The sequence below is a fragment of the Procambarus clarkii genome, chromosome 45 (assembly GCF_040958095.1).
Source record: "Procambarus clarkii isolate CNS0578487 chromosome 45, FALCON_Pclarkii_2.0, whole genome shotgun sequence".
In the NCBI taxonomy this organism is placed as follows: domain Eukaryota; kingdom Metazoa; phylum Arthropoda; class Malacostraca; order Decapoda; family Cambaridae; genus Procambarus; species Procambarus clarkii.
In genome coordinates, this window is record NC_091194.1 from 18,402,895 (window position 1) to 18,416,038 (window position 13,144).

The 13,144-nt window shown below is 40.2% G+C and overlaps 1 protein-coding gene across 1 annotated transcript in view; it reads right to left on the bottom strand.

The window, feature by feature from the left end:
• Window positions 1-3,484: 3,484 nt before the first annotated feature.
• Window positions 3,485-13,144, bottom strand: part of LOC123769734 (probable E3 ubiquitin-protein ligase HECTD2) — a 133,246-nt gene continuing 123,586 nt past the window's right edge. Inside the window, exons 12-19 of the mRNA XM_069301481.1 lie at window positions 12,401-12,541; window positions 11,717-11,839; window positions 11,317-11,480; window positions 10,823-10,919; window positions 9,819-9,893; window positions 9,479-9,673; window positions 5,618-5,733; window positions 3,485-4,763 (exon numbers count right to left, since the gene is read on the bottom strand). Of these exons, the coding sequence (XP_069157582.1) occupies window positions 4,499-4,763; window positions 5,618-5,733; window positions 9,479-9,673; window positions 9,819-9,893; window positions 10,823-10,919; window positions 11,317-11,480; window positions 11,717-11,839; window positions 12,401-12,541 (1,176 nt within the window). The 3' untranslated portion in view covers window positions 3,485-4,498. The remainder of the gene's footprint in view (window positions 4,764-5,617; window positions 5,734-9,478; window positions 9,674-9,818; window positions 9,894-10,822; window positions 10,920-11,316; window positions 11,481-11,716; window positions 11,840-12,400; window positions 12,542-13,144) is intronic.

A 13,144-nucleotide genomic window follows, 5' to 3' on the forward strand; every position in this document is an offset into this window, starting at 1 on the left:
ATGCTAGAAATAAAAATGAATTTTGGAGAATTGATTTTTCAATTACCATCGACAGTGAAAAGAAACATAAGAAATATTGAGAAAATTCGTGTTAGAATTATTGATCTTACTTTTTTCGGTCATATTTAACAACATATATATATATATATATATATATATATATATATATATATATATATATATATATATATATATATATATATATATATATTCTTGTATAACTCCTTCGTTTTCTTGTGTTAAAGTTCAAAAAAAAAGTTTTAAAAATAATTTTGCAAAATATATTCTTATGTAAGCATTATTTTGATTGATATCATCGCCCAAAATTTTCTATAACTTTTTCCCAGTCTGACGTTAATGTTTTTCTTGTTAAATATGTTCATGATAATGTTACACTTTCAGTCATCGCATTAATTTGATGTTCAGCTGCAGAAGTATATGATCTTACACGAAAGAGCTGTATTATTAATACATATTCTTGCCCTTGGGTAGATTTACTTGCCAAACCGTGAAATTATTAACCCATATATAACCCATTTTGCAGTCTCCGTGGTGTAGTGGTAAGACACTCGCCTGGCGTTCCGCGAGCGCTATGTCATGGGTTCGTATCCTGGCCGGGGAGGATTTACTGGGCGCAATTCCTTAACTGTAGCCTCTGTTTAACGCAACAGTAAAATGTGTACTTGGATGAAAAAACGATTCTTCGCGGCGGGGATCGTATTCCAGGGACCTGCCCGAAACGCTACGCGTACTAGTGGCTCTACAAGAATGTAACAACTCTTGTATATATCTCAAAAAAAAAAAAGAAAAAAAAAAAATGAAATCACTCATTTCCTGAAAATACTGCAATTATCTGTTTTTGGGGGAATCCCGATTTTTGTTTTGTTTTAAAACAGCATCTTAGAGAATCGAAGCAAACACCCAATTTGTTTAAGGCATCAATTATTATGGCAAAAGAAGCTTCAATACACATTCGTTCAGTTGTATCCCGACGGAACGATGAACAGTATAACATCCAGAGAATTAGTTCACTTGTATCCCGGCGGAGTGATGAACAATATAACATCCAGAGAAACTAACAGTTCACACCTTGTACCTTAGCCAAGAAAAACAGTTAACGAAGCACATCTTTAAACGCCTTAAAGCCAATAAGAATAATTGTATGTACAAGAAATGAAGGGATGGAGCTAGGCTGCGGGCTCATTGCTCCACATATCACAGATTGTCTTCACTTTCATGATGATAGTCTTTTAATACGTAAATAACTTTTCTTTACACCATTCCGAATCTTTTATATATATATATATATATATATATATATATATATATATATATATATATATATATATATATATATATTTATTCTCGTGATATATAAATCACGAAAAGAAATTAACACGTGATAAAATGTGACAGTGTCAGTCAGACCACAAAGGAAGGATTCAGACAGGAATTTCCTTAAGTACTTTTGTATTTAATAATACATCCTTAGAAGCTGGTTGGATTTACAATTCAGTTCTGAGGATATATAGGCAGGAATGAGGTGAAGTAAGAAACAATGTCTTTAACGAGATAAGGGGATATTAATAAGGAATTATTAAGATGAATGTGTATCAATGACCTCACTCAAATCGCCTTTAACTGGACAATCAAAAATTGACTTAAATTATACAGACCACTACTAATGCTCATGTTACATGATTTTGTAATCTGTATTAAAGCAGATTCAATAATGTTTTCACTGAAAATGCTTGTCCAGTTTTTTACTGAAGAAGCTCTCTTCCAGTCAATTTGGTGAGAACTTTCTGACAAATGAACAAACAACGCATCTGACATCTGGTCGTGTCTTACAGAGTTAATATGTTGCGAAATTCTAAATTTTAAATCTTTGGATGTTTACTCTACATTAATTAATATCTATTAAAATCTTCACAAGGTATTTTGTATATTATACAATTATCACTACAAGGACTGATGTCAAGTTAATCAGTTTGACGTTCTTTGTTTACTAAGGTTCCGGTTGATAATATTTGTGAATACCTTGCTCATGAATTAATGAACCGGGTATTGCCTCTGCCTGCTGATATTGTTGTTAAGTTCGTTAAGCTGTGTTTAAAAGAATGTAAATTTACTTTTAATAAATTTCTGTATTATTTGCAGACTTTTGGAAAGACAATGGGGAATCTATTGGAGTATCTAAACGATTTCATGGTTTAGATATGGTGATGATATTTTGTGTATTTGGCCTACAAATGTAAATTCAATCGAATTTTCAGATAAACTTAATGATCAAGTCCCCTCTATACAATTTACTATAGACTGAAATTGATAAATGTTTGCCATTTTTTACATATACGTATTGATAGGGAAGATTTTTCACACAAGTTTAGTGTTTACAGAAAGCCTACGAATAATTTATCTTACGTTCATTATTTCTCAGGGAATAGATACAATGTGAAACAATCTATTTTTTCTTCTATGTATCTATGAGCTCTTCGGGTTGTTAGTCGAGAATTCTTGGATGAAGAATTTTAAAAATATTGATTCTATTGTTCTCAAGCTTTGTTTTCCACTGAGTTTTTGTTTTAAGTTTGCCGTAGCCTAGTCCATCATACATATAATAATAATAATTACAGTAAGGCAATTCACCAAAAAATGTGTCATGCTAATCATATTTTTCTTGGTTCGAAAATATTGTCAAGGCCTTGAAACATTTTGATATTCATATATTGATTAATTACGAAAATACTGTTTGAAAATTATTAGTTAGGAACAGTCCTCGTTGTGATAATTGTGTAATTTACAAAATACCTTCTAAAGACTGTAATAAGTTCTATGTAAGAGCAAACATCCAAAGATTTGAAATTTATAATTTTGCAACATAAATACTCTATAAGACATGGCCAATTGTCTAATGCCTTGTTTGTTCATTTGTCAGAAAGTTCTCACCAAATTGATTGGGAGATGGCGTCTTCAATAACGATGTAAAAAAGCATTTTTAATTGAAATATTATTAAATCTGCTTTAATACAGATTACAAAATCATATAATTTGAACATTAGAAGTAGTTTCTATAATTTAGATCCATTTTTTATTTATCAGTTAAAGGGCGATTTGAGTGGGATCATTGATACACATTTATCTCAATAATACCTTATTAATATCCCCTTATCTCATCAAAGACATCCTCACCTTACCTCTTTCCTGCCTATATATCCACATACTTGAATTGTAAATCCATCATTCTGAAGATGTATTATTAAATACAAAAGTACTTAAAGGAAATTCCTCTCTTAATCCTTCCTTCGTGGTCTTACATTGTCTTATATATATATATATATATATATATATATATATATATATATATATATATATATATATATATATATATATATATATATATATATAAATATATATATATATATATATATATATATATATATATATATATATATATATATATATATATATATATATAGCCTAACTTCCTAACAACAGAGTAGAACTGCCATAGATTTCTTCAAAAGGTTTTCAAATAAATTATCTGGTAATAACCCCGAATATCATTACATGCTAATAACCAGTATTTAGGCAGCTCCACTTACTGGAGCTCTCTCTTAAGGCACTCACACGACCATAACAATGAAGACCGTATTCACTCGGGCGTTGAAGGAACGCCTCAGAGGACGGCACTCTGTGACTCAGTTTCTTACATAATGTTACACCGTCAGATGCATTAAGATGCACACAGGCCAGTGGGCATCAGGCACTATCTCCACTATCTCAGACTATCTCTCAAGGTGTCGCTAGATAGACTAACTTGTAAAACTCTCTATTAGACAACAATAAAGCCATTTACACTCGGCTAACAACACCAAAAGTATAGCAGAAAAAAATAGGTTTCCCACAACATTAAACTAAAGAAAAGTTTCGTGAATTTCAATTCACGAAACTCGTGAGGCTGTGATCATGGACATTTGCTGATCTCTGTCGTATTTACATATAAAGACAAACACTTACACTACAGTCATTTAATAGCAGTTTCTTGTATCAAACCCAGGACAGTATCACAGTTTTGTCTGTAGGATAACATTATTATTAAGTGGACTTTTGAAACTTGAAGCAATTAATCTTCCTCCGTCAGCTAAAAATGAGGACATTTTTTAGCTGTCTTTTTACCGTCCTATTAAAAGTTCCCTGATTATTCTCAGCGTTCAAACTGATTTTGTTCATGGGAAAAAATATTTGGGCCTGTACATAATCTAAGAGCAATATATTTCAGACTTTTCTTTGTTGATATTTATTTTCTTATTAATCCTCACTACTTGATAGAAGGGAGGTTTAAGTTCTCATAATGTTAAATTTTCTTTAATTTGTTTCCCGACGAATCTTGAACGTACTTTGATAATTAATGACCGCGATTCTGCATTACGAAACCTCATTGACGATTTAGTGCTGTAGCCGTTAGCATGGCTCCAGGCAACAAGGACAGACCCCATTACTCTAGTCCAAAGCCTTCGGCGTTGGCGAGGGCGATGTAAAGCTTGTTTTTGAGGACGTCTTTGGAGTCGTAGGGCGGGAGAACGAGCTGATTGAAGCATGTGTGGGCTTGTGGTAACATGTGGGTGTGTCCCCTCCAGCAGGAGATCTTGAACACCATCTCGCTCATGCCTCCCACGGGAATGCGGTCGCTGCCGGTGGTAAACAGCAGGAAGAGTTTCTGCTGACCCACCGGCATCTCCTTCACCACCTCCCAGAACCACCTGCCGGAGAGTCCAGTGTTGTTAGGTTATGGTGGCATGCACTGTAATTCTGAAACTGCAAGCTGCCTTTCATTTTTATATTACCAATCCGGTATCTTATATTTACAACAGAGATAACTTCTATAGCAGATATGACTTGTAAAAAGAAATATAGACGCAGCACATACTGAGTATACTTTAGTCTTCTATTATATCCAGGGCTAAAGTATACTTGCTGGTTGGTCAGTGAGCTTCCTTATTAACCTTCCAGAGGTTGAAAGGCGATGAGCCCATCACCAAACAAAACATATATGAATGGAAAAATGGTGTAAATACCTAAGGCGAGGCAACCTTAGCTATTGCAAAAGAGTACAAGAAACCATTTCTCAGGTTTTATACCGGCAGGGATACAATTGTAAACATGATTATCGAGCTGGGAAAGTGGAGGCAAAATGTAATTGCGGCGAAAAAAAGGGGAAGATATAGGAATTTCATAAACTGTATTCTCAAGCACAACGTGCCAATGAGTTTTGTTGGGTATAAATTGGGGGTGCTTTGCATTGGCCAAAAAGCCTTTTGCAGTTCCTTTGTTTTTATCTCCTTATTTTATCTTTTATCTTATTTTATCTCCTTTTATTTTTATCTTTTATCTTTGTTTTTATTTATTATTTAGATAATGTTGCTGAAACAGACAACCCAAGCCACACATAAGAAATGAAAGTGGCGATGTTTCGGTCCGTCTAAGACCCCTTGTCTTCCTAATAAGCGTCCAAGACAGACCGAAACGTCATTGAAATGTTTGAGTGGGTTAGGCTATTGATATTCGAATATAGTGGGAAGAGAATAGAGTTAGCATTTGTGTTCGTACGACGTACTTTATGGTAGGGTGGTCCTCTGTGTAGCCGTCGTACTCCACTACCTTCTTCAGCTCATTGAGGTCCAGCTTGGGCGACCCGCACACCAACATCTCCACCTCCTCTGGCCGCAGCATCTTTAGTTGGGGAAGACAAATGTTGGTGTAGTGTCCTGTGATGCTCGGGATGATAGTGACAGGTGATGCTCGGGGTGATAGTGTCAGGTGATGCTGGTGGTTGTGATGGTGATGGTCGGGGTGATAGTGTCAGGTGATGCTGGGGGTTATGATGGTGATGGTCGGGGTGATAGTGTCAGGTGATGCTGGTGGTTGTGATGGTGATGCTGGGGGTTATGATGGTGATGGTCGGGGTGGTAGTGTCAGGTGATGCTGGTGGTTGTGATGGTGATGCTCGGGGTTGTGATGGTGATGGTCGGGGTGATAGTGTCAGGTGATGGTGATGGTCGGGGTGATAGTGTCAGGTGATGCTGGTGGTTGTGATGGTGATGCTCGGGGTTGTGATGGTGATGCTCGGGGTTGTGATGGTGATGCTCGGGGTGATAGTGTCAGGTGATGGTCGGGGTGATAGTGTCAGGTGATGCTGGTGGTTGTGATGTAACAAACTAGGTTTGTTGTAAGAATTATCCAGAATGTTTTATCTACAAGGGAGAATGGGAAGCTGGAGCCACACGTGGGTTGACCCGGGACCTGACCCCAGGGAGTTCGTGGTGAAAATAATTGACGCCTTTGTTCACAAGTTTCGTATAATGAATCATCCTATAGTATTCACTTATTTAGAGAAATTAGCCTTCATTCATTTTGCATTCAAATTGTATTGTATAGTATTACTGTTTATAATATCAAGAGTTTTCTAATTATTGAGTTAAGTCACCATCAGTGACGTCACGAGCCAGGACTACTCTTTATTGTGGAGTGACCTGGCGGTCATAGGTCACGAGGTTCCATGTCCTCTATTTCTCAAAGGTCAAAGAGCCATTTTGTATTGGAAATAGCTCTTCCTTAAGATGCTTGGGTAATTTAACTTCAGTAAAATAATTCAACCAATCTGGATCATTCAGTACAACAGAGGTTAATTGTTATAAGTTAAGCCTTGTAAGTAACTTAACGATGCGGAACAATACTCTGCTCTGGGCTCCTGGGTAGAGGAGCATCAGAGAGAGGACAGACAGTATGGTTTGAGTAGCAGCTCGGGCAGGTGGCCTTTCCATCATCGGCTTCCAGACAGCACGAACATCTAGCTGGTCGCCCAAGGTTGAGTTGCTTTACGAGTAATTATAGGGATAGTCCATTCATTGCCAGTCAGGGAGTGTTCAAGTCAGTGATTACCATTTCTTAGATTTTGTTTTTAGTTTTGAATAAATTAATTAGTTATTAAATTGCATTTTCCTTATTTTCCATGTGTGTGTTATATTTATATGAATTTGTCCTTGTCACGTGGTCCCCACGAGGCCGAGTTGAATTGGGCGCCGATTCTAACATCGAATCAGGATTATCATTCCCGTTTAATTAATTCCACACTTAAGATCCAAAGTCATATGTTACTAGTGGGGATCAAGCCCCAAGGTTATTGATTAGCATGATCGATCCAGGCCTCGATCATTGCTCCGTGTTATTGGTCTGGTGGTGGCGGCGGAAAGGCGACCCTAGGGTTTTGCTAGAAGCCTAGTCCACGTCATACGGGCTGTAGAATCTCAAGTCGGTAAATCGTCTTGAGACCACGTGGCGTGGGGTCGGCTCAAGTGAAAGTTTTGGGGTCCCTTGGTACAGAGAGATCAAGTAAGAATACGGGCAGAGGGAGAGAAACAGGCAAAAAAAAAAATTCGAGAACCCCCTCCCCCGTGTTACAGTGATGGTGATGGTCGGGGTGATAGTGTCAGGTGATGGTGATGGTCGGGGTGATAGTGTCAGGTGATGGTGATGGTTGTGATGGTGATGGTCGGGGTGATAGTGTCAGGTGATGGTGATGGTTGTGCTGGTGATGGTCGGGGTGATAGTGTCAGGTGATGGTGATGGTTGTGATGGTGATGGTCGGGGTGATAGTGTCAGGTGATGGTGATGGTCGGGGTGATAGTGTCAGGTGATGGTGATGGTCGGGGTGATAGTGTCAGGTGATGCTGGTGGTTGTGATGGTGATGGTCGGGGTGATAGTGTCAGGTGATGGTGATGGTCGGGGTGATAGTGTCAGGTGATGCTGGGGGTTGTGCTGGTGATGGTCGGGTGATAGTGTCAGGTGATGGTGATGGTCGGGGTGATAGTGTCAGGTGATGCTGGTGGTTGTGATGGTGATGGTCGGGGTGATAGTGTCAGGTGATGCTGGTGGTTGTGATGGTGATGGTCGGGGTGATAGTGTCAGGTGATGCTGGTGGTTGTGATGGTGATGGTCGGGATGATAGTGTCATGTGATGCTGGGGGTTGTGCTGGTGATGGTCGGGGTGATAGTGTCAGGTGATGCTGGTGGTTGTGATGGTGATGGTCGGGGTGATAGTGTCAGGTGATGCTGGGGGGTTGTGATGGTGATGGTCGGGGTGATAGTGTCAGGTGATGCTGGTGGTTGTGATGGTGATGGTCGGGGTGATAGTGTCATGTGATGCTGGGGGTTGTGCTGGTGATGGTCGGGGTGATAGTGTCAGGTGATGGTGATGGTTGTGATGGTGTTGGTCGGGGTGATAGTGTCAGGTGATGGTGATGGTCGGGGTGATAGTGTCAGGTGATGGTGATGGTCGGGGTGATAGTGTCAGGTGATGGTGATGGTTGTGATGGTGTTGGTCGGGGTGATAGTGTCAGGTGATGGTGTTGGTCGGGGTGATAGTGTCAGGTGATGGTGATGGTCGGGGTGATAGTGTCAGGTGATGCTGGGGGTTGTGATGGTGTTGGTCGGGGTGATAGTGTCAGGTGATGCTGGGGGTTGTGCTGGTGTTGGTCGGGGTGATAGTGTCAGGTGATGCTGGGGGTTGTGCTGGTGTTGGTCGGGGTGATAGTGTCAGGTGATGCTGGTGGTTGTGATGGTGTTGGTCGGGGTGATAGTGTCAGGTGATGCTGGGGGTTGTGATGGTGTTGGTCGGGGTGATAGTGTCAGGTGATGCTGGGGGTTGTGCTGGTGTTGGTCGGGGTGATAGTGTCAGGTGATGCTGGGGGGTTGTGATTGTAGTGGTTATCGTGGTAGTGATGTTCGTGGTTGTGATAACGATGAAACTAGTTATAGTGGTGATGGTGTTAATGGTTGACCAAACCACACACTAGAAAGTGAAGGGACGGCGACGTTTCGACGACGATGTTCTAAACTTTCTATCAAACGTGACCTAACATAAGCTCACCCTTCCATTTATCTCTCTTTTTCTTTCCATTGTTTTCTCTTGCGACCCCTTTCTTATTCCTATTACTATCCCCCTTATTACACCTTACCTTTCGGCCCTTTTGCCTTGCTTCCTCATCACAATCGACCTGAAAATGGTCCAGGACGGACCGAAACGTCGTCGTCCCTTCACTTTCTAGTGTGTGGTTTAGTCAACATATTTCAGCCTCATTATTGTGACTCCTCGTCTGCACTGCATTAATGGTGTTAGTGACACTGGTTGTGATGATGGTTATAATGGTAGTTGTGGTGATGGTAGTGATCATGTCGGTAGTGGTTATGATGACGGTGATAGTGATGATAATGGCAGAGTGAATGGTGATAATCAAGGTATTAACAGTGATGAGCAGAGTAAGCCCAACGGTTTGAAACTTTGCTCTCATCTCTGTGCTCCAATATGAGGAGCCAAATACCGTCAGTTAAGCACTTATCTGAATGAGCTTAATGCGCTGCAAATATTATATCTCCGTTGATTTAACATTACTGTATGTGCAAAGACGCGCAACTCACGATCAAGGCGTTAGATGCGCAGACGGTGTGAAATCCGAGGTAAAATGCCCGGAACTGTTCATAGATGGCGGTGTTGAGGATCCAATCCAGGTAGAGGCGCACGAACTCCTCACGATTCTCATTAGTTACCGGTAGCGTCTCTCCGTTCTCTTTCAGGTTGAATGTTCTCGGTTGACCAAATTCTTCCAGAGATACCTGTAGACAGGCGTGGTTATCCGTTGTCATAATTGGTGATTAATGTATCTAGTATCAAACAGACTGCATAGACTCGAGATTTACAGACTAAAATTCATATTCTAGTTGGCCTACTTTTTACAAATACACGCAACATTTAACGTACTTGAAAGCTCAGACACATGTCCTCTTCTACGTCACCTTCGTACTTGAGTAATTCCTTCAATCCGTGAGCAACTTCCTGCAAAAAATAGGGTTTTAATAATTTACGTTTGCCATGATTATAATGTATAAAAACTAAAGTGGTGTGAGTAAAGATATTGGTACTACTATTCAACCCGTTCTCTCACTTTCGTATAGTCAATATTGACTTATTAAATACGTGCATATGTAACATACTAATTTATTGTGAATATTTTAGTTTACCTTGAAAAGCTTCATAGAAAACACCGACCTTACCTAACCTTCTTAGTATGTTAAGATAAGCATCTTATTGCTTCGTAATTACAATTATTACTTAACCTATAAAAGGTATAATAAAAGGTTAAGTAATGATTGTAATTACGAAGCAATAAGATGCTTATCTTAACATACTAAGAAGGTTAGGTAAGGTCGGTGTTTTCTATGAAGCTTTTCAAGGTAAACTAAAATATTCACAATAAATTAATGTCACATATGCACTTATTTAATAAGTCAATATTGACTGTAAGGAAGTGCGAGAACGGGTTGTACTATTACTTGTAAATAATATTAGGGTATTAATTTTTTATTTTAATTGTGTATATTCCAACTCAAATTACTGTTCTCTCGGCTTCCAACCATTTGGTATGTATTGTATATTATCTTACGGGTTTACTTTAGTATTTAGTAATATTTGGAACTTCAATACATTGTCCGTCGGTCCATTGTTGTGGCCATTAACTCACTACTATATCTAGAATACAATGAATGTATACACCTAGAGGTGTTCAGTATTCTGCTTTACAGTGTGTACTACTTTACTTTCGTCCTAAAGCCCAATACCGAACCAAAGAACGTTGCTGGCATATAGATATACGTATATATGTAAGGAAGAAGTACATCAGTAAATGGTTTAGGCTCATATCACACTTGGGAGGCCAGGGCGGTTAGAGAGGGTCTGGGTAGCGTGCGGCCGCTGAGGGAACCTACAGGCATGATCTCACTGAGGTCGTCCAGGCCAGGCGCCTTGGCGATGCCCACGGCGATGTACTCGTAGGCGGGCACCACTGGCGGGCTCAGCAGCTTCCTGCAGGAACATGTACACGACGTTTTGAGCTCCAGACTCTCAGGTTACTGTCTTTTGGTAACACAAAGTCACTATAATGTTGTATAGTATCATGAGTGGACTCATGTGTTTTAGCTTGTACCAAAAAATTTTGCTTGTACCAGAAAAATCATCAAATATTCTGCAACATTTACTTTAATCCCAAACGTCCTAAATTTATATATTATTGACGTAAAATTCTTAAAAATAATTCTAACGCGTCCTAACCACCCTAAGTGCAAACTTTAATAAGATCTATAACATCTTCAGATCTATAACATCTTCAGATCTATAACTACAAAAAGAGCTAAAACGTCATAAAATACTACTTATAAACAAAGTTGAGCGACGCCCTCGAGAACGCGTTCCCTAAGCTTACCTGTAGCAGATCGCGGGGAAGTGAACGTCGAGGATGATGGAGTTGTAGACGGCCAGGCCCATCAGGACGCCGATCAGGTTGTATTCCCTCAAGTTACCATCCTGAGCCAGGGAGAACCAGTACAGCCGTGTAGACGGGTGGTACACGAACATCTTATTCTCCGGCTGTGGAAATATGTCAAAGTTTTGGGTTGTTGGAGATGTGCTCTCTCTCTCTCTCCCCCCCTCTCTCTCTCTCTCTCTCTCTCTCTCTCTCTCTCTCTCTCTTTCTCTCCTCTCTCTCTCTCTCTCTCTCTCTCTCTCTCTCTCTCTCTCTCTCTCTCTCTCTCTCTCTCTCTCTCTCTCTCTCTCTCTCTCTCTCTCTCTCTCTCTCTCTCTCTCTCTCCTTGACTCATGCTCACCTTGAAGATCTGCTTGATAAGAAGCATAAACCACTCCTTGGTAAGGCCGCCCATGTCCAGCCCAGGCTCCCCGGTGAACGTCACCTTCAGCTTCTTCTTGAGGTCTCGCTTCTTGGCCGCGATCTGCCGGAACACGCCAACAAGACTTTATGGACATGCATTAAATATTTTAAGCCACGATGGTAGACTTCTAGTAATTTTAGGGTCTGTGTGGATATCTTATCAACCCTTCTCTCTAACACTGTCCATGGAGGACAGAAGAAATGTATACATATCATGGTTAGCATTTTAAATATGTGGCTACGTCTGTGGTAGAAAAGAAAAATTAATGTCACGTATGTATGTTTCGTTATTATTTACGTTATTATATATGCATTTATGACGTAGTAGCCAGCGTCACAAATGCATCCTACTATGAAACGTAAAGGCATACAAATATCTACGATATGTTTGTTGATAGGTTAAGTGGGTTGCTCGGGTTCGTCCTCTGGTTAGGTTGAAAGGTTGTATTGTTCTACGCAATGGCAAATCCAGATTAAAAGAGTATGTGATTATCTTCAGAGTATACTGTTATTTCCCAGGAGGTAACCCACACTAACAATTATGTACCTATTTGCTGCAAGGTGAATAGACACCGGGTACAAGGTATACAAACGCCCCGTTCTGCCCGGTCCCACGACTAACCTCCTTAAGAGAGTCCTCCACCAGGTGGTTCCTTCTGACGTTGATATTGAGGAAGAATATGTCGATCTGGGGCGGCTGGTGTCTGGCCACCTTGTCCACCAGGGAGCGTCGGGCCGTCAGGATCATCTGCTGCTCTGCGTCCTGTAGACACGCGGGCACAGAGACCGTCAAACCTCCTTTATCTGTCCTTATACTTCCTCACATCACATTAACACTCCACTATAACAATCACCAGCAATTAACTCGGTACAGCAACAGTTCAACTCGTTCAGTCAGAAACCTTTCAAGAATGTTTAATGGTAATGTTTTCTGTAAACATTATGAGCATACAAATTGTCATCCACACTTCCGTTGAAATAAACTTTAGACAAAAATGCCTCTGAAAACTTTGCTTATTAAGACTACAATAGCTCGGTTAATAGAGCTTTGGTCTCAACGCGTGGGGTTCACGATTCGAATTGCCAGAAAAACCGACACCATTTACTAACATTTGTGACAATAATCTCTTTCAAGAGAGATTGAGCCTGCTCTTCCCTACAAAGTACGTCAATATACAAGATAATATAGAAGATACGTCCAGCAAGTATCGCCAAATGTTTTGCCCAGAGAGCAAATCGTACCCAGCACACAGTGACACCTGCTACCTACCACCGCCGTAACCAGCAAACTGCTCATCCTTTGCCTGCCTGTTGCTGATTGGCTGGTGTCTCGTCGCACCTGCCCTCTGCCTCCGCCACAAGTCGA